General features: G+C 44.9%; 1 protein-coding gene across 2 annotated transcripts in view; it reads left to right on the top strand.

The window, feature by feature from the left end:
• Positions 1 to 24,591, top strand: part of MTHFD1L (methylenetetrahydrofolate dehydrogenase (NADP+ dependent) 1 like) — a 196,838-nt gene that overhangs the window by 61,402 nt on the left and 110,845 nt on the right. For both annotated transcript variants that reach the window (XM_060205329.1, XM_016185142.2), the window contains exons 12-18: positions 7,324 to 7,460; positions 10,495 to 10,541; positions 13,384 to 13,491; positions 14,283 to 14,357; positions 16,665 to 16,767; positions 19,060 to 19,136; positions 22,983 to 23,123. In XM_060205329.1, coding sequence (XP_060061312.1) covers positions 7,324 to 7,460; positions 10,495 to 10,541; positions 13,384 to 13,491; positions 14,283 to 14,357; positions 16,665 to 16,767; positions 19,060 to 19,136; positions 22,983 to 23,123 — 688 coding nt within the window. The remainder of the gene's footprint in view (positions 1 to 7,323; positions 7,461 to 10,494; positions 10,542 to 13,383; positions 13,492 to 14,282; positions 14,358 to 16,664; positions 16,768 to 19,059; positions 19,137 to 22,982; positions 23,124 to 24,591) is intronic.

Genomic DNA, 24,591 nt, shown 5'->3' with positions numbered 1-24,591 from the left:
GGAACCCCAATCTGAATGTCCCCATTACTGGCTCAGTTCTCACTGAGAGACAATGAACCAGACCATCATTTGGGCATCTGCACTGCTAGGGATTGAACTCAGGCTCTCAACTCTCGCAAGCTCTGTGCTCCACAGCTGAGACATCTCATTTGCTGGTGTTCTTTCCTCGTTCCAGGCTTTCAGTGACCTTGGTAGGTGGGTTTGCTGGGGTTCTCACCCCATTTAAGGCAGGAGGAAAGGTTAGGAGGGCAGGTATCTGTTTACAAGGAAAGGAACAGTCTTTGAGATGGGCTGGCAGGTGTTGACTCCATGTGGCTCTTCTCCATATCAGATGTGAAAATAGCAGTGGGCATGAGCTTGCTCTTAGCTGGAATATGGGCTGACTTTATAGTTTTGTTTTGTTTTTAAGATTTAAAAAAAATATTTATTCCCTTTCTGTTGCCCTTGTTTTATTGTTGTAGTTATTATTGTTGTTGTTAATGATTTTGTTGTTGGATATAACAGAGAAATGGAGAGAGGAGGGGAAGGCAGAGAGGGGGAGAGAAAGATAAGACACCTACAGACCTGCTTCACCGCCTATGAAGCGAATCCCCTGCAGGTGGGGAGCCGGGGGCTTGAACCGGGACCCTTACACCAGTCATTGTGCTTTGCGCCACGTGCGCTTAACCCGCTGCGTTAACCACCTGACTCCCTGTATAAAATTTCAAACTAAAAGTAAAAGAAAGAATAAACTTTCATTTCCCAGAAGTATTGAAATTATTTGTGTTTCCATCTAGGATCTTAACATGTATTTATTTATTTATTTATTTTTCACCAGAGCACTGCCTAGCTCTGGCTTATGGTAGTGTGGGGGATTGAACCTGGAATCTTAGAACCTCAGGCATGGAAGTTTGTTTGCATAACCATTATGCTGTCTCCCACACCCCCATCTAGGATCTTAACTATGTATCTTTTTTTTTTCACTTATAAATATTATTTTGTGTTTTACCTTTTCCTTCTACACACTATAACAATTTATTTTCCTGTTTTAGAAGGACCCAGGTACTCAAGTCACTTTTCAATAAGCCTAAATAACAAACCTTTGTCATTGTACATTCATGTGTACGGATGAACGATTCCAGTCTATAACAATAGTAGTACGATGAATGATAAGATTTTTTTAAAAAGTCTTCTGTAACTAATAACTCCAATGCTGAACAAATTAATTTGTTTAGAAAAAAAAGAAAACTATTCCAATTTGAGAATTTCTTGCCTTCTGTCAGGACCATCTGTAATTCATCAGCTACACATCGAATAGTATTTACACCTCTGTATCACTTTATTTGCCTGGCCTGACAAAATGAAACGTACAGGGGATTGTCCAGGGAAATAAGCCAAAGGAATCTTAAGGGCTTTTAAGTTTTACATATTTTCCCAGTTACACTAATAAAAAGGAATTTGTTTGAGAACTTGATGCAGAGTGCAGCTGTAGGGCATTGTGTGTGTGTGTGTGTGTGTGTGTGTGTGTGTGTGTGTGTGTGTGTTTGCTGTCCTTTGGCCTTTTACTGGTTTCTGTGTTTCTGTGTAGAAATTTCTAGAACACATTCACAGTTGCTTGGACAAAGCAGTTAAGAGAAATCCAAACAGAGTTGTGACTAGAATGAATTCTGTATTCTTCAAGGAAGCATGAAGTCTTTATTTTATTTTCTCTCTCTCTGTCTCTGTCTCTGTCTCTGCCTTCAGAGTTATAGCTGGGGCTCAGTGCCTGTACTATGAATCCACTGCTCCTGGCAGCCATGTTTTCCATTTCAGGACAGAGAAGGACTGAGAAATTGAGAGGGCAGGGGGAGCTAGAGAGAGAGAGAGAGAGAGAGAGAGAGAGAGAGAGAGAACTATAGATACCCGAAAACCTGTTTTACCTCTCGTGAAGCAACTGCTCTGTAGGTGGGATCAGGGGCTCAAACCCTGGTCCCCATGTGGGTCCTTGCACTTTGGACTATGTGCACTTAACCGGGTGTACCAGCGCCCAGCCCCTGAAACCAGAAAATTGTCATGTCACTTCAGCCCCCCCACACACACACACTGGGCTAGAAGGTAACTTACCTGCAGAGCACACACATGACCACGTATGAGGACCTGGGTTCAAATTCCTGGCCATCACATGCAAGTTCTGCCGGTGAAGTCACAAGATGTGGGTCAGTACAATAGTGTCTCTTCTTATTCTACCCTATCTCTTGCCTCCCTAAGTTTCTCTCCCTCTATCTGAAAGAAAAAAATAAAGGGCAGGGTGGTGGTGCACCTGGTTGAGTGCACATGTTATAATGCCAAAGACCCGGGTTCGAGCCCCCAGTCCCCACCTGCAGGAAGAAAGCTTTGCAAGTGGTGAAACAGTGCTACAGATATCTCTCTGTCATCTTCTTCCCTCTTGATTTCTGACTGTCTCTATCCAATAAATAAATGATGATAATTTTAAAAAGCCTGTATGGCAAGAAGAAAAAAATAAGATAAAATGATTGCTGGGAGTTGTGGAATTAAATAGCCACTGAGATGCTGGGATAACCTTGGCGGGAAAAGAGTTTTTTTTTTTCTTTAGAGCACTAGACAACTGATTTAATGTGTGTTTCAACCCATTATTCTGGTCAGTCTTAAAATAACCTTTGCTGGCCTTGCTAAAATATTGCTTTCTTGCCTTTGATAAATACGTATTTGTGAAGTTTTGGTAGTGTTTTGATTTTCTTTTTTACTCGAATTGCTAGCAAAATTGAACACAAGTATTTTTGGAAAACAACAACATTGCTTATAAGTATTTTGAATCATCGCTTCAATAAAGTGTAATGGGAAGTAGAACTGAGTGGTCTGAAGTTGGAATTCTGAGTATTTATCTTAGTAAAAGTCTCTGTCCTTTCATGAACCATTTTTCAGTAAAAGAAATCTCTTTTTTAACTTTATTATTTACTGGATAGAGACAGAGAAATTGAGAAGAAGGGGGAGTTAGAGAGGGAGAAAGAGACACCTTCAAAACTTGTGAAGCTATTTCCTTGGAAGTGGGGACTGGGGGCTTGAACTCAGGTACCTGTGCATTGTAACATAGACTCTCAACCAGGTGCAAAGTCCTTAGGTATGTCACCATTCCCAGTCATCTCAGACCAATACCACAATCCAGTCAGCGCTGTCAGTGCTACCACATGCCAGGCTATCGGACCCAGAAGGAAACTTAACAAGCGATGGAGCAGTGCTGCAGGTATCTCTGCTTTTCTTTTTTTCTTTTTTTTTTTCCATTTATCTTATTTTTATGAGAAAGATTGAGAGAATGACCACAGCACTGCTCAGCTCTGATTTGTGGTGGTGCTGAGATTGAACGTGGAATTTTGGAGACTCAAGCATGAATATCTTCTGCAGAACCATTATGCTGCCTACCCAGCCCTCTTTCTTATTCTGTCTCCTTCTCCCACAGTGGGGAAAAAGAAAAAGAAAAAGAAAAAAAAAAAAGAGGCTGCTAGGAATGATGGAGTCGGGCAGGTACCAAGCCCCAGTGACGGCCCTGGTGACAAAAGAAAAAGTGATTCACCATAACAAGTCAACAGAATAGCCAATAAGAAATTGCAGCACAGACCAACAGATCCCTCTCTCTGCCATTACTGGTCATTTCCATCAGGACACCATCATAAGCCCTCTTGTGGACCTCTCTAGGACCTGGCCCTCTTTGTAGAGCAGCAATGGTAGGGACTGCCCCACTCTCCTTGTGCTTTGCGCCACCTGTGCTTAACCCGTTGTACTACCGCCAACCCCCACATCTCTCCTTTTAAAAGTTTCTGATTGGAGGGTCCGGGCAGTAGCACACCCAGTTAAATGCATATAGTACAAAGCACAAGAATCCATACAAGGATCTGGGTTCTAGTCCTGAGCTCCCTACCTTCAGGGCAGTCAGTCACTTCATAAGCGGTAAAGCAGGTCTGCTGGTGTCTATCTTTCTCTTGATCTTCCGCATTTCTCAATTTCTCTCTGTTCTATCCAATAAAATGAAAAAACAGCCACCAGAAGCTGACACCGAGCCCCAGCAATAACCCTGGAGGCAAAAAAAAAAAAAAAGCTTCTAATTGGGCTGGCCAAAATCGCTCATGGATAGTGCATTGTTTTGCCATGTACGTGATCCAGGTTCGAACCCGGCCCCCACTCCATTGAAGGAAGTTTCGGTGCTGTGGTCTTTTTCACTCTCTCTGCCTTTGTCTCTAGGGAAATAAAGTTTTTTAATTAGTGGATAAAGACTTCTTGATCCCCAGTGAAGGCCCATGCCTACTTAGAGAAGCTGAGTAAAATAGTGAGGTGAAAACACATTGATGTCTCTGGATGCTAACCTCTTCCAGAAAAAAATGAATAAATAAATAAGTGCAGTCAGCACCACCATGGTTGTTTTTTTGTTTGTTTGTTTTTCTTCCTTCACGCCAACTCGAACATTCACAACTTGAGCTGACAGTGCCGGTTGACAATGAAACTACGTTCCTGTACCCCAAGCAGGATGGAGGTGACATGAAAGTTTTTATGGTCTCTCCTTTTATTGCCCCCAGAAAGTCCTCCTCCCTGCCTCTCCCATTTCCCCTGCCTTGTGTGTGAGTTGGCATAGCGCCCCCAGCCATGTGTTTTTAATTAAGACTTGGACGCTGAGGAGGAGCTTGAAGGAGGTCATCTCTGGGCGGGTCTGCCTTGGCCTATGTCCACCAGCTCTCTTCACGGGTCCTTGGGAACCCCAGTGCAATCCTTCCTGTGACAGACTTTCTGAAAACCACCTACTCCATTGCACAATCAATGCTCAGTAGGGGCCTTCAAACACTCTGTGTTTGCAGTTGCAATTTCTTTTTTGAATTTTTATCGCTGATTTAATTGATCGACAAGATTGTAAGATCACAGGGGTACAATTCCACATGGTTCACACCCCCAGAGTACTGTGTCCCATCCCCTCCACTGGAAGCTTCTCTATTCTTTATTTTTCTCTGGGAGTATGGACCAGAATTCTTTATGGGACAGTGGAAGATCTGGTTTCTGTAATTAAATCCCCACTGGATATGGGTGCTGGCAGGTCAGTCCATACCCCCAGCTTGTTTCTGTTTTTCCCTGTTGTGGCTGGGCTCTGGAGAGGTGAGGTTCTGGGACTCATTGGTAAAGTTGTCTGCCCGGGGAAGTCAGGATGGCGTTGTGGTAGAATCTGCAGCTTGGTGGCTTGAAGGGCGATAAGATATAAAGCAGGACAAATTGTTCAGTAAACAGGAACCCAAAGGTATGAATAGAGCATAGGAAACTAGGGGTCTTTGTATGGGGAGAAGGTAGGAAGTCTAATTTATGCATGTTCCAAGGGAGCCATGACTTAGAAATTTTCTCCTGAACCTATAGCTAACATGCAGGTGGACTAAAAGTATTGTCTGGGAAGATGGTGTCAGTTTGAGAATAGGATTAGAAAGCTGGATTTGAGCAGATAGTAGCTCCCAAGTATGAGGAGAGTACATGGGTACCATTAGCTGTGGCACTTGTGAACCAATGCCAAACTACCCATCAGCCAGAAACAACATCATCACTTCAATTATTTCAACCATTTGGAGAATGGTGTCTGTTCCATCTCTTGAAATATTATTTTTTAAATTTAATTAATTAATTTATTCCCTTTTGTTGCCCTTTTTCATTGTTGTGGTTATTATTGTTGTCATTGTTGTTGGATAGGACAGAGAGAAATGGAGAGAGGAGGGGAAGACAGAGCGGGGGAGAGAAAGACAGACACCTGCAGACCTGCTTCACTGCCTGTGAAGCGACTTCCCTGCAGGTGGGGGAGCCGAGGGCTTGAACTGGGATCCTTACATCTTTATGCCGGTAAGCAGCACATGAAGTGTCAGAGGGGGAGAGAAAGACAGACACCTGCAGACCTGCTTCACCTCCTGTGAAGCTACTCCCCTACAGGTGGGGAGCCGGGGGCTCGAACCGGGATCCTTCCATCAATCCTTGTGCTTTGCTTAACCCACTGTGCTACCGCCCGACTCCCTTCTCGAAACATTATTAACAGCACTGCCAAATAGCGTTTGTTCAGTCTCTTGGTAAAGATGTGTCTGTATCGAGGGGAGGAGGGCATGAGGGCCTTGTGTGTACCTGCTTCCAGTACTCTCAGCTGGCTTTTTAGATTTAATTTGTGATAGGAGTGACAGAGATAGAGTGATCTGGGAGGTGGCTCATTGGATAAAGGTGCTGAGGTCCTGAGTTTGATCCCTGGCAGTACATGCACCAGAGTGATATATAATTCTTTCTCTCTTTTCATACCCCTCTCATTAATAAGTAAATAAAATATTTAAGAGGTAGAGAGAGAGGGACCTCATAGCAACACTCCACCCTCCGTGGAGCTTCCCCTGGTGCTGTGTGGCGTTCCTGTGCAGTCCTCAGGGCTCAACCCCAAGTTCTTGAATATGGTGATATGTGTTCTACCAGATGCTCTCTTGGCCCTTGTGCCTTGAGGATAAACACGGCTTATGTGAAAGATGTAGACCATAATGGTCCTAAGGAAATGGAATTGGCGGGGGCCAGGCAGGGCTTGGGTGGTGGCAAACCCGGTTAAGCTCACATAGTACAAAGCACATGGACCTGCCCAAGGATCCCAGCTCAAGCCCCTGGCTCCCCACCTGCAGGGGAGTCACTTCACAGGCGGTCAAGCAGGTCTGCAGGTGTCTATCTTTCTCTCCCCGATCTCTATCTTCCCGCCCCGCCCCTCTCAATATCTCTTGGTCCCATCCAAAAAAAAAAAAGATGACCACAAGAGCAGTGGATTTGTAGCATAGGCACTGAGCCCCAGCGATAAGCCTGGAGGCCAAAAAAAAAAAATGGAATTGGCAGTGGGGGAAATAGCTCTCTCAGCCGGTAGAGTGCAGGACTTGCACAGCTGATGCTCCCAGTCTAATCCCGACACTTCATGTGCTGCTCTGGTTTCTTTCTCTGGCTTTTTAAATTTTTTTAAAAATCAGTTTTACTTATTTATTTAAATGAGATACAAAGAGAGGGGAAAGAGACTAGAGCACTGCTCAGCTCTGACTTATGGTGGTGCTAGGGATTGAACCTGGGCCCTTGGAATCTCAGGCATGAAAGTCTCTGCATAGCCATTATGCTGTCTCCCCAGCCCTCTCTCTGTCTCTCTCTGTCTCTCTCTCTGGCTTTTATGTGAGTTAAATAATAGAGAAGGATTGAAGCATCCTCAATCTCCATCAGTAGCTTTCAGCTCAGTTCTGGTATCTGAGGTTGGTTTCACACAGGTTCTCTGAGACATGCACTGACTCTGCTTCCTCCCTCCCTCCCTCCCTCCCTCCCCACCCCCTTCAGGATCACACCCACCCCCCTTGGAGAAGGGAAAAGCACTGTCACCATTGGGCTGGTGCAGGCGCTCACCGCTCACTTGAATGTCAACTCCTTCGCCTGTCTGCGGCAGCCTTCCCAAGGACCCACCTTTGGCGTTAAAGGTACTGTTGTTCAGCGCCTTGTTTGTTTCTTCCAAAGCCGGAGGTGGTTGGGGGGGGTGGGGTGGAGAGGGGAAATGAACATCGTTGACCAATGTGGAAATCTCTCAAAAGAGCCAGTAGCTGCAAATCCCTGATCCCCAAATTCAGTGGATAGAAGACCCCCCCCCCCAGATTGCAAATGGGTTCCTTTCCATAGAGGTGGCTGCACTTGTGGGGTTTCTGGTAGCCCCTCTGTTCCCTGAATCTAGTGTCTGTGGTGGTGAGAAGACTTTTTTTTTGCCTCCAGGGTTATTGCTGGGGCTTGGTGTCTGCACCACCAATCCACTGCTCCTGGAGGCCAGCTATTTTTCCCCCTTTTGTTGCCCTGGTTATTTTAATGTTGTTGTGGTTGTTATTATTGTTATTGTTGATGTTGTTGTTGGATAGGACAGAGAGAAATGGAGAGAGGTGGGGATAGAAAGATACCTACAGACCAGGTTCACCGCTTGTGAAATGACCCATCTGCAGATGGGGAATCGGGGGCTCAAACTGGGATCGTTATGCCGGTCCTTGTGCTTTGCGCCACCTGCACTTAATCTGCTGCGCTACTGCCCGACCCCCGTGACAAAACTTTTAATGGTAGAAGCCTTCTGGGTTTTGTTTTTTGTTTTTTTTTTCCTCCAGAGTTATCACTGGGGCTCGGTGCCTGCACTGCAAATCCACTGCTGCTGGAGGCCATTTTCCCCCATTTTTGTTGCCCTTGTTGTTGTTATTAGTGTTGTTATAGTTATTGCATAGGACATAGAGAAATGGAGAGAGGAGGAGAGAAAGATAGACACCTGAAGACCTGCTTCACCACCTGTGAAGCGACTCCCCTGCAGGTGGGGAGGCGGGGCCTCGAACCAATATCCTTACAATGGTCCTTGCACTTTGCGCCACCTGCAGGGGATTTTGCAACTCTTGCCATTCGTAGTCAGATTCTGTCTTTGCAGCTAAGGGGAGAAGTCTCTGGATGTAGTAGAGACCCTGGATCCACCACCACTCTCTGGAAGGGCTGGGAGGAGGGTGCTGTGTGAGGTCGGAGCTGCCCTGCAAGTCTGCTGTTCTCCAGAAAGACAGTGACATGGCTCCTTGGCTGTGGTTGGACCCAGCCTGCCACTTCCACCACTCAAGCTCTTGCTCCATTAGTTGATCATGAAATTATACCTGAGCTCACTTGACAATAGTGGCAGTTACAGCGGGGACGATTGGTTTGACACTTTGAAGATTTGGACATGATTAAATTTCCTGACTGTCACAAGTATTAATAACTTAGGTCCTATCATGCACGGATAATTGTTACAATGTCAGGCGTCATGTCGTGGGATGGACACTGGATGTGGAGAAGGAAGCCAGTGTTTTGTTTATGACTGGCTCTTTGAGTGCTTTGTGACCTTTAGTTAACCCTAACCTCTCTGAGCTAGCTACGTTTGCAGTGATGTAAAATGCTCAGAGTCAGGGCCAGGCTGTGGCACACCAGCTTGAGCATACATGTTACAGTGCACAAGGATCTGGGTTCAAGGCTGCAGGTGTCTCTCTTGTCTCTCTGTCCATCTCCCTCCTTCCTCTTAATTTCTGGCTGTCTCTATCTAATAAACAAATAAAGATAATAAAAAAACAATTTAAGGGCAAGAGTAGATAGCATACTGGTTATGCAAAGAGACTCTCATGCCTGAGGCTCCAAAGTCCCAGTTCAATCCCCTGCACCACTATAAACCAGCACTGAGCAGTGCTCTGGTAAAATACAGAAATAAAAATTAAAAAAAACAAACAAAATAAAAACAACTTCTACAAAAAATGCTCGGAGGCTAACCAGATTTGCCAGGTCATTGTGAGAGCCTAATCAGATAGCATCTAAAAACAGGGCAAGGTTTAAAATGATATACACCAAAAAGCCATCAGCATTGTTTTAGAAAAGAAAAGAAGGCCTTTTGAGAGGAAAAGCCATTTGACAACTCTGCCCACTCTTATCTCATTACTTTTCCCACCACCTTAGTCTGAGTGTAGTTACCGTTTTTTGTTGTTGTTCTCACGTACGACACGTGAGCCTGACTTATTCAGATATACAGAGAGAGCGCCAGGGAGAGAGGGAGAGACAGACACCACAGCTCTCACGCTTCCTTCACTCCAGTGGGGGCTGAACTCAAACCCGAGTCATAGGCTTGGCAAAGCCTATTTTGAGCTATTTTGTCAGTCGTAACCAGAGTTTGTCAGGAGAATTTTTTTTGTTGTTGAGTGTTATTTTTCCTTAAATTCTGATAGAGAGGTAAGAGAGAAAGAGAAATATCTGCAGCCTGTTCCTCTGCTTGAGAAGCTTCTCCCCCACGTGGAGGTGAGTTCCGAGGGACCTGAACCTGGATTTTCTCACATGGTATTGTTTGCATTTACCAGTGGTGCTACTACCTGGCCCCAGGTGGATTTTATTTATTTATTTTTAACAGAAAGTTTCTATACCTAACTGCAGGTAGAAGGAGCAGGGCTGCTCAGAGTAACAATGAGCCAACACCAGAATCACACACACACACACACACACACACACACACAGAGAGAGAGAGAGAGAGAGTGAGAAAGAGAGGCTAGCTATAGGTTTTCAGTTGCTTGATTAGGCAATGGGTGAACTTGTTTATCTTTCTGGCCTGGCTGGGACTGATAATCTTTGTTTCTGAAGTAGATAGAAGCTGAGCCTCGTGTCTGTGCTATTCCAAAGCTTTCTGGTAGCCCCCCCCCCCCCCAGGTTTCTGGAGGGCACTGAAGGTACAAAATGAGGTAACACTGCCCCACACCATCTGTGAAGCTTCCCCTGGGGGTCATGGTGTTCTCATGGGGCATCTGTATCCCTGGTAGGATGCACTATATCTCTTAACCCTTAATCCTTGGACCAGCAGTTACTGGATGTCACTGCCCGTCATGTCCTCTTGGAGGGGTCCGTGCCTTCCCGCTGGGTTGGGTGCTGTGTGCCCAGGACTTTGTCCTGTGCGTGTACACTGCGCTCATTTGACACTGTTCTCTTGTTTAGGTGGAGCTGCGGGGGGCGGCTATGCCCAGGTCATCCCCATGGAGGAGGTAAGACTTCCAGGAGGCTGCTTCTCCCTCCAGACTTGCTTTGCTCTGCCCTCCCATAAGCTCACAGGGAGGTTGTTCATTTGGGAGCTGACCGTCTTGCTCATGGAACAACTTCTGACCAGCAGTGGGTTCTGACTAAGTATTATGGGATGTCAACACTAGGCTTTGGGAAGGAGTTAGGATCCAAACAGGGGAGTCAAATGATGGTGGCTTTGATTAAAAGCTGGATACTGAATGGGTTTTTTTTGTTTTTTCTCTACAAATGACACCTCCACATGAGTCTTAGCTCAAGTCCTTGGAAGACTCTAGGATGAAATCCAGGCTAGTGGGCTAAGTGGTTCTACAGAAATGGAAATGAGTGGGGTTGGGGGATATAGATAGCATAATGGTTATTTAAACAGACTCTCATGCCTGAGGCTCCAAAGTCCCAGGTTCAGTCCCTACACCACCATAAACCAGAGCTGAGCAGTGGTCTTAAAAAAAAAAAAGAATGGAATGGAATGGAATGGAATGGAATGGAATGGAATGGAATGGAATGGAATGGAAATGGAAGATTGGGGTTTAACTCTGGAGGTGAGAAGAAGGGATCAGATGAAAAGGATCTTATTTGGGGTCTGCAGACATGCTAATGAATGTTAGACAAGGAGTTCCCTTGTGCTATTGTAAAGGATTCAGTAAAAACACCACCCCTTGAATGTTGATCTTCCCCTCTATTCAAATTAATCTTCATTGAAACTGCTATCGGTTACCATGTTCCTTGTCAAATGGCCAGAACTGGATTTTATAAAATAGTAATACTGCCACTTTCTGGCAAGGAGAAAGGAAATATACTCTTCTGTACTTCTGGGAAGACCTTGTTGATAAAGCTCTTCAGGTGGGGAATGAGAACTATCTACCAAGTGCCTTAAAATTGTTCTGACCCTTTGGCCCAAATGAATTCATTTTTAGGTTACTTGGAGAAAAAGGTTGTAAACACAGAGGGCATTCAAAAGACCCACTTCTCCTCCTCCTCCCCCTCCCCCCTCCTCCTTCCCCTCCTCCCCCCCTCCTCCTCTTTTTTTTTTTTTTTTTGTCACCAAGGCTATTGCTGAGGCTGGGTGCTGGTACTACAAATCTGCCACTCCTGGTAGCCATTTTCCCCCCTATTTTATTTCCCCCTATTTTACAGGACAGAGAGAAATTGAGAGGGAAGGGGATATAGAGAGGGGATGAGAAAAATAGACACCTATTCACCACTCATGAGTCACTCCCCACTGCAGGTGGGGAGTGGGGGCTCAAACCTGGGTCTTTGTGCATGGTGCCATGTGCATTTAACCGGGTGCACCACCACCCAGCCCCCTACTATTATATTCTTACAAGAGAGACAGAGGGAGAGAGATACCAGAGCTCTGCAAATAAACTGTGTCTATTTTCACATCATTTTAAACATTTAATATTGGGAGGGAGAAGTTAAATATCATGTTAATGATTTTTTTATATTATTTATTTATTCCCTTTTGTTGCCCTTGTTTTATTGTTGTAGTTATTAATGTCGTCGTTGTTGAATAGGACAGAGAGAAACGGAGAGAGATGGGGAAGACAGAGAGGGGGAGAGAAAGATAGACACCTGCACACCTGCTTCACCGCTTGTGAAGTGACTCCCCTGCAGGTGGGGAACTGGGGGCTCGGACCAGGATCCTTACGACAGTCCTTGTGCTTTGTGCCACATGCATTTAACCCACTGCGCTACCGCCGGACTCCCCACGTTAATGATTTTTATGTGCAAACATTGATCATAGAAATACTAAGTAGCAAAGCTAATGTATGACCTGTTTTGTTATGGTTTCAATAATCCAAACTACAAATGTATTCTGTCACAAATATATCCTTTAATCCAATAACCACACTTTTGAGAACTTAATACTTATCAGCAGGGTTTTGCTGTTGTTTATTTGTTTGTTTAGCTCTTCCCCTGTGTTCTTTGTAACTTGAAAACTAAAAAAAAAAAGGAATATGCAGTCATTCAAGACTGAATATGTAAGCTGTAGTCCTCTGAAAGCTTTGCATCATAGTAAGTTTTTTAAAATAAATTACCACATTGTAAGTTTTAAGTTTGCTCTGTATTTTATTCTGTTTCTTTCCAGCATGATTTAATTTTATTCTATACACACAGACACACACATTTTAAAGAAACTATTATTTATTTGTTATTAGATAGAGACAGACAGAAATTGAGAGGAGAGGGAAAGAGACAGAGAAACACCTGCAGCTCTGCTTCACTGCTTATGAAATTTTTCCCCTATAGGTATGGGCCAGGGGCTTGAACCTGGGTTCTTGCACACTGTGATATCCGGGATTAACCAGCTGCACCTCCATTTGGCCCCCTACACATACATGTTTTTTGCCACTAAGGTTACTGCTGGGCTTGATGCCTACACAACAAATCTATGGCTCTTAGTGGTGCTTTTTTCTTTTCTTTCCTTTCTTTTCTTTTCTTCTCCTTTCTTTTCTTTCTCCTTCCAGTTATTTGACAGGACAGAGAGATAATTGAGGAGGCCAGAGGGGAGGTAGAGATCCCTACAGACCTGCTTCACTGCCTGTGTAGTTTTCCCCCTTGTAGGTGGGGACCAGGGTTTGAACCCCATTCCTTGTCCTCAGTAACATGTGCATTCAACCAGGTCCTCCACTATCCAGCCCCCATTCTGTTATTTAACTTCACAAACACTGTAATGTGCGCATTTAACCAGGTGTGCCACTGCCTGGTCCCTGTAGTTTGTGTACTATTTTATTTATTCCAAAAATCTCAAGGCTCTGCAGTGTTTGTATGAAACAAGTAGAAGGCGTTCTTTTTCTTCATTTGTAGTTTAACCTCCACCTGACTGGGGATATTCATGCCATCACAGCTGCCAATAACTTGCTAGCTGCCGCCATTGACACAAGGATTTTCCATGAAAACACTCAGACAGATAAGGTAAGAAAGACTCCTTCCTTCTAGGCTATTTCAGACATCTTACGACATGGTTCCTGGCTGTTTAAGGAGTTCATGAACAGAGGGACAGAGCCTGTAGACTCCCGGAAATTGTATTCAAAACTATGAATTTCCTCTATGTTCATATTTCTTAAAACAGAGGAGCCAAACTTTGTAATTAGATTCTCCGATGAGTTTATCAGCACCGTTTCGTTTTCAAGAGAGCGATGTCAGTTGTTTAAGTCAAATATTTTTGGAGACAAGTCTAGTTTTGAAGGTGGTTGGTAGACCAGTTACCTTCCATCTGCCATAGACCTAGTCTCTGGTCTGTCCCAAGAGAACTGGAGAGAACTTGTTAAGACTAAGGTGACATGCTGGGTTCTGAGTGCATGTGCTCTGACAAGTAAATCATGCAAGAGAAAAGTGCTTGGTGCTGGTTCTTCAAATAGAGGAGATGGATTCAAATGGAATTTTCTGGCACATTTTTGCAAAGTTTCTGCTTCTTTGCAATTAAAGTAATTCCCTAAGTGAGCTTTCGAATACAGATACATGTTAGATAAAGCCCTACACACTCATGCAAACCCCACAATATGCATTATTTCAGATATTTTCAGATGCCTTAAGATGACAGAACTTAAGTCGACATAGTTGAGATTAGCCAAGAATTTTAATAAGGTTTGTAATCTAAACAACTTATCCATAAATATAATGAGTTTTGTCGTCTCCTGTGAGTTGTCCAAGTACATAATTGGCCCTTAAACTTTATGGGGTTTCATTTCTCTGTGTGTTTTTAGGCGCTGTATAATCGGCTGGTTCCTTTAGTGAATGGGGTTCGAGAATTTTCAGAAATTCAACTTGCCCGGTTGAAAGTAAGTTTCTAGCTTGCCACTCTTTAAAAAAGCAAACAAAACCATTATTTTTGTTCCCAAGAAACATAGTAGAAAGATTCCCGAGGTCAGAAATTTTGAATTGTACTCACTTGCAGCTTCAGATAGTCTTGGGTGTTCTGTTTTATAGGGTCAGAATGATCGTGTCTAGAAAACTTAGAACCAGGAATCTAGGACCCTGAATTGGGCACTGAAAAGTAGAGTGAACAATAAGTTCACTTCATTTTGCTTGGTTTCCTCTTCTATAAAATGACATGACTGCTTTGCCCATCTTAAGTACCTAGATTACTAACTAATGAGAATTTCTTCTCCTCCTCCCCCTCCCCCTCCCTCCTCCCCCTCCTCCTCCTCCTCCTCCTCCTCTTCCTCCTCTTCCTCCTCCTCCTCCCCCTCCTCCTCCTCCTTTTTCCTCCCTCCAGGGTTATTACTGGGGCTCGGGCTCGGTTCCTGCACTGTGAATCTATTGCTCCCGACGGCCATTTTTTTCCATTTTATTGGACAGGACAGAGAAATTGAGAGAGGATGGGAAGATAAAGAGTAAGAGAGAAGATAAGACACTTGCAGGCTTGCTTCACCACTTGTGAAGCATACTCTCTATAGGTGGGAAGCCAGGGGCTTGAACCCTGATCCTTGAGCAGGTCCTTGAGTTTAGTACTATGTGTGCTTAACCCGGTGCGCCACTGCCCAGCCGCCCTGAAAGAGACTTTTGTGCACTCTACCTATTGTACTGCCTCCTTCCCACCACCCTTAGGTGAAATTTCTGGAAAGTGATAAGATACAAGTTTTGAAATGTTCCCTCTGTCAGTGCTTTTTACAGCAAGGTATTAAGATTTTACTTGTCGATGCAATCTGGATTCTTACCAGCATTATGCTTGCCTGGTCTTCCTTACTGTTTGGGTCTTGCCAATCTCTTTATTTTCCCTTGTTCTTTGTTATTACTTTAATATTTTATGTTTTAATTATTTATTGGATACAGAGAGAAATTGAATTGGGGAGAAGGGGAGAAGGAGATGGGGAGGGAGGGAGGCTCACTCCTTTTTTTAAAAAATATTTTATTTATTTTATTTTTGAGAGAGATGCAGAGGGAGAGAGAGGAACACCAGAACACTGCTCAGCTCTGGCATGATGGTGCAGGGGATTGAACCTGGGACTTTGGAGCTTCAGGCATGAGAGTCTGTTTGCATAACCATTATGCTATCTCCCCTGCCCGGAGGCTCACTCCTGTAGCACTGCTTTACTGCTTGCAAAACTTTGCCCCTGCAGATGGAGGGAGACCTGGGGCTTGAGAACTCAGTCTTTGAACATTGTAACATGTGTGCCCAACTGGGACTGCCACCGCCCAGCCTAAAAAGGTTTTCTATTTATCATTAACATATACACATACACACACACGTATATTCCCTCCCACCCCCAGAAGATTGTTCAAGTCTGCCTTATGATATTGTGGGGTACAGAACCGGTACTTTGAAAACTCAGGCATGGAAGTTCTTTAGCATAACCATTATGCTATCTCTCCCAACCTCGCCTTGCTTTGTTTTCAATGTCTAAACACTCATGTTATCATTTATAATCCCTAGTTGGCCATTAGTTGTTTTTATAAAATCAACACTCTTTGCTTTTCATTTTGCGTCCTTATGCATGTTAACACGTATGCACTAAAAGGTAAGCCCACCACCAACGTTACCACTAGCTTTTTTTTTATCCGTTCACCTGCTGGAAGACACCTTGTTTGCTTCCATGTTTTGGCAACCAAGGCTGAAGCCTCTGTGAATATCCACGGGCAAGTTCTTTTTGCAGACATAACTTTTTAGCTCCTTACGATATATAGCAAGAAGTGCAAGTGTTGGGCCAAATGGCAGGAGTGGGTTCAGTTCTGTGAGAAACTGCCGAACCTCCTTCCAGAGTGTCTAACCCACTGTGTACCCACAGCCTCCTCCAACCCCCACCCCAGCAGAGGGCAAGCATTCCCGTACCTCCACATGCTCAACACCACTTGGTGATGTTATTCTGACTATTCTAATGGGTCTGTTGTGGTGTCTCATTGTTTTCAATCTTTTCATTTTTATCTTTTGATCTGTGTCTTTTTGATGAGATGTATGTTTAATGGATTTTTCTTTTTATTGCTTGCTAATGTTTCCACGGAAGTCCGCTGTAGTTTTATTTATTTATTTACTTATTCATTTAAAGTTCTTACTGCTATCCAAGGAAATAAAAGCATTGGGATAACTTGATAACTTGGCTTTCTATACCTTCTAGAAATTTATCACTTTTTTTTTTCTTAATCTTTAGAAACTGGGAATAAATAAGACAGACCCAAGCGCTCTGACCGAAGAGGAGATAAGGAGATTCTCTCGCCTTGACATTGACCCCTCCACCATCACATGGCAGAGAGGTAAGTGCTGGGGACTAGAGCTGCTGGATAACTAAAGGTCTGTGTGAAGTTCTTCCAACTGCTTCACAAGGGTTGTTTTCACTTCCTCCTGGTTATCTTTTTTTTTTTTTTTGCTTCCAGGGTTATTGCTGGGAGCTCAGTGCCAGCACTACAAATTCACTGCTCCTGGAAGCCATCCCCCCCAATTTTATTGGATGGAACAGAGAGAAATTGAGAGAGGAGGGGGAGATAGAGTGGGAGAGAGAAAGAGAGACACCTGCAGACCTGCTTCACCACTTGTGAAGTGCCACCCCTACAGGTGGGAGCCGGAGGCTCAAGCCCAGATCCTTGCACTTAGTACTATGCACATTTAACTGGGTGCACCACTGCTTGGCCCCAGGTATCTAAATTTTCTATCTCATTAGTTTCTTTGATGTCATTAGAAGTATATTTCATTTGTTAGTGCTTTGTTGTAAAGTAATTCTAGAATATCCCTTTCACATATGCAAGGCAGTTTGCTCAAGCAGACCTCTGTGACAACTACATTCTAATACCAGACATGCATGTTTTTAGTATTTGGGGCAGAGAAACCTACTTTTTAAAATCTTACAACTGGGGAGTTGGGCAGTAGCGCAGCGGGTTAAGCGCACATGGCGCAAAGTGCAAGGGCCAGCTTAAGGATCCCAGTTTGAGCCCCTGGCTCTCCACCTGTAAGGGGAGTCGCTTCACAGGCGGTGAAAGAGGTCTGCAGGTGTCTGTCTTTCTCTCCCCCTCTCTGTCTTCCCCTCTTCTCTCCATTTCTCTCTGTCCTCTCTAACAACAACGACATCAATAACCATGAAAAACGACAAGGGCAACAAAAGGGAAAATAAATAAATATTTTTTTAAAAATCTTACAACTGAGAAGTATAGTCCTAGTTGCATAATCTATTATAACAGTACATTACTGTGATAGCTGTACTAAGTCCAAAACGCGTAGTTCACTTTGCCAAGGCATTTGTGCGAGTATGTCTTACTCTTTCCAGCTCTAATAGGATAGACACGAACATGAAAATCATGTCGGTGAAAACCACTATGCTTCCAGCCAAGCGTGTGGGTACAGTGAGAGAGAAGTTTTGATGCCAACTGACCATCTCTGACTTTGATTTTATGGTCACCTGTCAGACATGAAACAGTGGTTCCAACCCAAGTTGGGGGGACTTTGGATCTTAAATGCTCTGTATATCTGGTTTCTCTCCTGGAAGGCGGAAAAAATTTACAGTTCCATGGTTCTGAGTCGATTTTAGTGGAAGTGACAACTTTCAACACCATTCCAGATAAATACTAGATCATGCTATCGTTTCAGGCACTAGGAGGAAGAAACCTTTATTGCTTTAGACAAGCTGCCTGGTTCAGAGGAGGTTAGAATGACACTTGATAAGGAGTTTGGCTCTAATCCCCATGAATTAATATATAGGAAATAGGATTCTCTGAGAAATGAATCATGGGCGCCTTATTGTTGGGGGATTTCTTTTCCATTTATTTATATTTTTTGCCACCTGGGTGACCCCTGGGACTTGGTGCCTATATGTGCCTTCTCTCAGAGTTCTTTGTTTTCTGAGAAACAATGAAGGAGACGAGAGAGGAGAAACACCTGCAGCACTGCTCCACCGTTCATGAAACCTTAACCCCAGCCGTTGGACTCTGGTCTTTAGTTTTGATAACATAGGAGCTCTGTGAGTGCTGCTGTGAACATGTGTGTGCAGATAGCTATCTGTTGGAGACTTTTTTTTCTTTTTTCTCCTCCAGGGTTATCACTGGGGCTGGGTGCCTGTACTGTGAATCCACTGCTCCTGGAAGCCATTTTTCTGCTGTTGTTATTGTTGGATAGGACAGAGAGAAACAGAGAGAGGAGGGAAAGACAGAGGAGAGGAGAGAAAGATAGACACCTGTAGACCTGCTTCACCACTTGCTAAGTGACCCCCCACAGGTGGGGAGTCAGGACTTGAACCGGGATCCCTGTGCTGGTCCTTGTGCTTTGCGTGCTTAATTAAATGCTCCACTGCCCAGCCCCTGGAGATGCTGCTTTCGATTCTTTGCGGTGTGTACCTAGGAGTGAAACCTTTTGGTTACAGGGTTGTTCCTGGCCTGTTTTTCTGAGATGTGAGTTAGTTTCTCGGGAGTGAGGCTGCAGTGTACAAGCACCCTTTGTCAGCAGTGTTTTTCTCTAGCCTGGTTAGAATCGGGAGCCTTTAGTCAGGCTCCACACCTCCCCTGCCTGCAGAAGGCTGCCCGTTCACATTTGCTTGACGGCTCTGTGCCCTTGTCTTTCAGTGTTGGACACCAATGACCGGTTCCTGCGGAAAATGACGATCGGCCAGGCGAGCACGGAGAAGGGCTATTCTCGAGAGGTAGGTGCAGTCCTTCATGGGGATAGCTCTGTTTTTCTGCAGTTCATAGGGCCTTGAACTCTGCCTTCTTCTTCTCATTCCCTCACTCATGATGGCCACCATTTCAGACTAACCCCTGAGAGGGGCTAGGAGAGGAGGAGGCACAAAATCCCCAGTATTTATTAATTAATTAATTTTTTAAAAACCTAGAACCTTTTTTCCCCTTTAATTTTTATTTATTTATTATTGGATAGAGAGAGAGAGAAATTGAGGTGGGGGATTGAGAGGGAAAGAGATAGAGAGACACCTGTAGCCCTGATTCATCACTCGTGAAGCAGGGACTTGAACAGTCCTTGTGCACTATGAGGTGTGCACTTAACCAGTTGCACCACTTTTTTCCCCCTTTATTGTGGGGGATTAGTGGTTTACAATCCACAGTAAAATACAATAGTTTGTACATGTGTAACATTTCTCAGTTTTCATCATAGTACTCTAACCGCCCCCCATCCCACCCCAGAGTCCTTTTCTTTAGTTCAGTATACCAAACCCAGCCCAGGTTCTGCTCTGTGTTTTCCCTTCTGTTCTCATTTTTCAACTTCTGTCTGTGCGTGAGATTGCCCAACATTCGTCCTTTTCTTTCTGTCTGATCTCACTTGACATGATCCCTTCAAGTTCCATCCAAGATGAGGTGAGGAAGGTGAATTCACCATTTTTAATAGCTGAGTAGTATTCCATTGTGTATATAAACCACAACTTATTTAGCTACTCATCTGTTTTTGGACACTTGGCTTGCTTCCAGGCTAGTCTGTCTTTCTTTCTTTCTTTCTTTCTTTCTTTCTTTCTTTCTTTCTTTCTGTATTTCTGTATTTCTGTATTTCTGTATTTCTGTATTTCTTTCTTTCTTTTTTTGTCTTTCTTTTTTTAATATTTATTTATTCCCTTTTGTTGCCTTGTTTTCTTGTTATGCTTATTGTTGCTGTTATTGATGTCGTCATTGTTGGATAGGACAGAGAGAAATGGAGAGAAATGGGGAAGACAGAGATAAGGAGAGAAAGATAGACACCTGCAGACCTGCTTCACCGCCTTTGAAGCAACTCCCCTGCAGGTAGGGAGCTGGGGGCTCAAACCGGATCCTTATGCTGGTCCTTGCACTTTGGGCCTTTGGGCCATGTGCGCTTAGCCCGGTGTGCTACCTCCCGGCTCCCTCTTTCTTTCTTTCTTTCTTTTTTTTGTCTCCAGGGTTGTTGCTGGGGCTCGGTGCCTGCACTATGAATCCACTGCTCCTGGAGGCTATTTTTTCCCTTTTTGTTGCCCTTGTTGTTTATTGTTGTTATTGCTGTTGTTGGATAGGACAGAGAGAAATGGAGAGAGGAGGGGAAGGCAGAGAGGGGGAGAAAGATAGACACCTGCAGACCTGTTTCACTGCCTGTTTCACCTGCCCTGCAGGTGAGGATCCAGGCGCTAGAACTGAGATCCTTATGCCGGTCCAAGTGCTTTGCGCCATGTGTGCTTAACCCGCTGTGCTACCACCTGATCCCCATATTTCTTTCTTTCTTTTAATTTTTTTCATCTTTATTCGATAGAGACAGCCAGAAATGGAGAGAGAACGGCAAGATGGAGAGAGACAGAGATACCTGCATCCCTGCTTAACCACTCGTAAAGCTTTCCCTCTACAGGGGGGGACTTGGGGCTCGAACCTGGGTCCTTGAGTATTGTAATATGTGCACTCAACCAGGTGCACCACCACCCAGCCTCAGTTAGCATTTATTTTTTTTAAGTAAGATTTGCTTGTTTGGGCTGGATGGTGACACACCTTGTAGAACACACACATTACCATATGCAGGGACTTAGGTTCAAACCCCGGTCCCCACATTTTAGAGGAGTGGCCGGGAGCTTCAGAAGTGGTGGCGCAGTGCTGCACATGTCTTTCTTTCTCCCTCTCTATCTGCCCCTTCTCTCTCAATTTCTCTCTCACTCCGTCAACAGAAGAAAAGAGGAAAGCACTCTGGAAACAATGGGTTCATCGTGCAGCCATCAAGCCCTAGCAATCACTCTGGCGGCAATTAAATAATGTTTTTCCTTTTAACATGAGAGAGGACCAGTGCGTCACGGGGCACATGTAATACCAGGAGCAAACTTGGGACCTCAGGCTTTTAAGTTCGTAACGTTAATAGCTGGGCAACAGGGCAGAGGGTAGATAGCATAATGGTTTTGCAAAGTGACTCTCATGCTTGAGGCTCCAAAGCCCCAGGTTCAGTCCCCTGCACCACCATAAGCCAGAGCTGAACAGTGCTCTGCTGGTAGAAGACCTAAAAAAAAAAAAAGTCTCAAATAGCTGGGGAACATTCTGGGCTGCCTGTTTCCAGTGTTCTTCATGTCCGTGTCTTTTCATTTTTGAGTTGAGCCTCTGGAAAAAACCATTCATTGTGTACCCTGAAGATAATTTTTTATGCATTTAAGTTCTTACTAGTGAGAAGTAATTCTTGAGTTGTAGCTGCCAGTCCTCAGTCTAGGTTGACGCTTGGGCCTCTTGAAATATTTTGAGAGGGCTGGGGAGACAGCATAGTGGTTCTACATAAGACTTTCATGCTTGAGACTCTGAGATTCTAGGTTCAGTCCCCGGCACCACCATAAGGCAGAGCTGAGCAGTGCTCTGGTTTCTCTTACTCTGTATTTCTCATACGTAAATAAATATATTGAGCACAGAGGGTAGATAGCATATTGCTTATGTAAACAGACTCTCATGCCTGAGGCTCCAAAGTCCCAGGTTCAATCCCCCGCACCACCATAAGCCAGAGTTGAACAGTGCTCTGGTTAAAACAAACAAACAAACATATTGAATGAAAAAGTGAACTGGGGGGTTGGTTCAAGAACACAAAGACGGGCTGGGTGGTGGAGCACCTGGTTGAATGCACATGGAGAATATGCTGGGATTAAGGTTCAAGTCCCCAGTCCTCACCTTCAGGGGAAAATTTTGAGTGGTGAAGCACAGCTGCAGGTGTCTGTTTATCTCTCCCTCTCTCTCTTTCTCTCTCTCTCTCCCCCTTCCCTCTTGATTTCTCTCTGTCTCTGTTCAATAAATACAGTAATAAAATCATTTTAATTAAGAGAAGACACACCAGGGCCGGTGCGGTAGCTCACTTAGGCTGTGTGGTGTTTTGCCATGTGCAGGACTCAGGTTCAAGCCTGGTGTCCACTGTGTTGAAAAAAGCTTGGGTGCCTTGATATTTCTGCCTCTTCTAATTCTTCTTCCTCCTGATCATCATCTTCATCCTCCTTCTCCTCCTCCTCATCTCCTCTTCCTCCTCCTCTTTTTCTCTTTCAACTTCTCCATCTCCTTCTCCTTTTGCCTCCAAGGTACAAATCCACTGCTCCTGGTGACCATTCTTTCCATTGTTGTTGCTGTTATTATTATTGTTGGACAGGACAGAGAGAAATTGAGAAGGGAGGGGAAGATAGATGGGGAGAGAAAGATAGACACCTGTAGACCTGCTTACAAAGCGACTCCCCTGCAGGTGGGGAGCTGGGGGCTTGAACTGGGATCCTTACATGGGTCCCTGCGCTTTGCACCATGTGCACTTAACCCGGTACATTTAACCCAGTGCCCTACCATCTACCCCACTCCGGTTATAATTCTCCTCTTCCTCCTTCTCGTTCTTCCCCTACTCCTCCTTCTCTTCCTTCTCATTTTCCTCCTCTTCCATCTCTTCTTCCTTCTTCCTCTTCTCCCTTACCTCTTCCTCTACCTTCTCTCTCTCTGTCTGTTTCTGTCTGTCTGTCTGTATCTGACCCTCTGCTCCTCTGAGTCTCTGCCTCTATCTAAAAACAAACTTTCTCATTTCTGAAATCCATCTCTCGCTGTTGCAGGCACAGTTCGACATTGCCGTGGCCAGCGAGATCATGGCGGTGCTGGCTTTGACCGACAGCCTCCAGGACATGAAGACACGGTTGGGCAGGATGGTGGTGGCCAGTGACAAGCATGGGCAGCCCGTGACGGCGGAAGACCTGGTGAGTGAGTGCATCCTGGGAGCGGTGGGCAGCTCTCTGCCCCTGTTCCTCTGGGACCAGAGAATGAACATCACAGCCCTCTTGCCACGGTGTCCTGGGAATTCACAGCCTTTCAGGGTTCTCCGTTGTGATCAGGCTGCCACTAAATCCTGGGACACTGATCTTTGTCAGCTTTTCATGGTTCTCACCACCGTGGCGCTGCTGGGTGGGCTTGTCCTGTGGCTCCTTTGGTTGAAGTATCACTCCACCATTCCTGGAGTTTCCTTGGTGCTGTCCTAGATGCTTCCATGTGGTGCTGGGGATGGAGCCCCAGATTCCGTTTGTGTCAAAAAGGCTGTCTCCCATTGAACCACCTTCCAAGGTACTGCCTGAGTGTCACGTGGTAGGCTGTGTGTGAGACCTGCGTGAAACCCCATCACACATAGGAGCACACGCATACCTAAATGAAGCTTCCTGAGTGGTACAACAGTATGTCGTGACTGTACTTGTAGGTCTGTGTCTCTCCCTCTGTCTCCCTCTTTCTCTCTTTCTCTCTCTCTCTCTCTTTTTTTTATCAGAGCACTTACCAGCTCTGGCTTATAGTGATGTGGGGATTGAATCTGGGACCTTGGAGCCTCAGGCATGAGAGTTTCTTTGCATAACCATTATGCTGTCTACCCCCACCCTCCCTCTCGCTTTCTATTAGTGGGGTGTGTGTGTGGGGGGGTGGTCCTTGCTGGGAGCAGTGGAGTGGTGCAGGCACAAAGCCCCAGGGGGAGGGGACTCTGCAACAAAGTAACCAGTCAGTAAATAAAGCAGATCTCCATCTTAATTCTTCTTACACAGCTCTGTTCTTTATTAGTGAATGCTTCTTCCTTTTAACTTTTTTCCTTTTTCTTTTCTTTTGCCTCCAGGGTTATTGCTGGGGCTTGGTGCCTACCCTATGAACCCACTGCTCCTGGAGGCTTATTTTTTCTCTTTTGTTGCCCTTGTTGGTTATCGTTGTTGTTATTGTTGTTCTTGCTGTCATTGTTGTTGGATAGGACAGAGGGAAATCGAGAGAGGAGGGGAAGACAGAGAGGGGGAGAGAAAGATAGACACCTGAAGACGTGCTTCGCAACTTGTGAAGCGACACTCCTGTAGGTGGGGAGTCGGGGGCTTGAATCAGGATCCTTACCCCGGTTCTTGCACGTTGTGCCATGTGCATTTAACCTGCTGTGCTACCACCCAGCCCTCTGTTCCTTATTTTCTTTCTCTTCACTCTCTTTCTTTCCATCAGACTACTACTCAGCTCTGGCTTGTGATGGGGGGGGTTGGTTTGTGGGAGCAATTGAACCTGTGATTTCTTGAGCCTCAGGCCTGAGAGTCTCTTAGCATAACTATTATGCTCTCTACCCCCACCTTTGAATGTTTCTTTGCATTATGCCATTTCTTCCACTCTCTTCTTATTTTCTTCTTTCTTTCTCCCCCCTCCCACACTAGGGTTGCT

The sequence above is a fragment of the Erinaceus europaeus genome, chromosome 13 (genome assembly GCF_950295315.1).
Source record: "Erinaceus europaeus chromosome 13, mEriEur2.1, whole genome shotgun sequence".
Taxonomy (NCBI): domain Eukaryota; kingdom Metazoa; phylum Chordata; class Mammalia; order Eulipotyphla; family Erinaceidae; genus Erinaceus; species Erinaceus europaeus.
The sequence above is the reverse complement of the archived record's forward strand: the minus strand, read 5'-3'. Positions and strand labels throughout refer to the sequence as shown.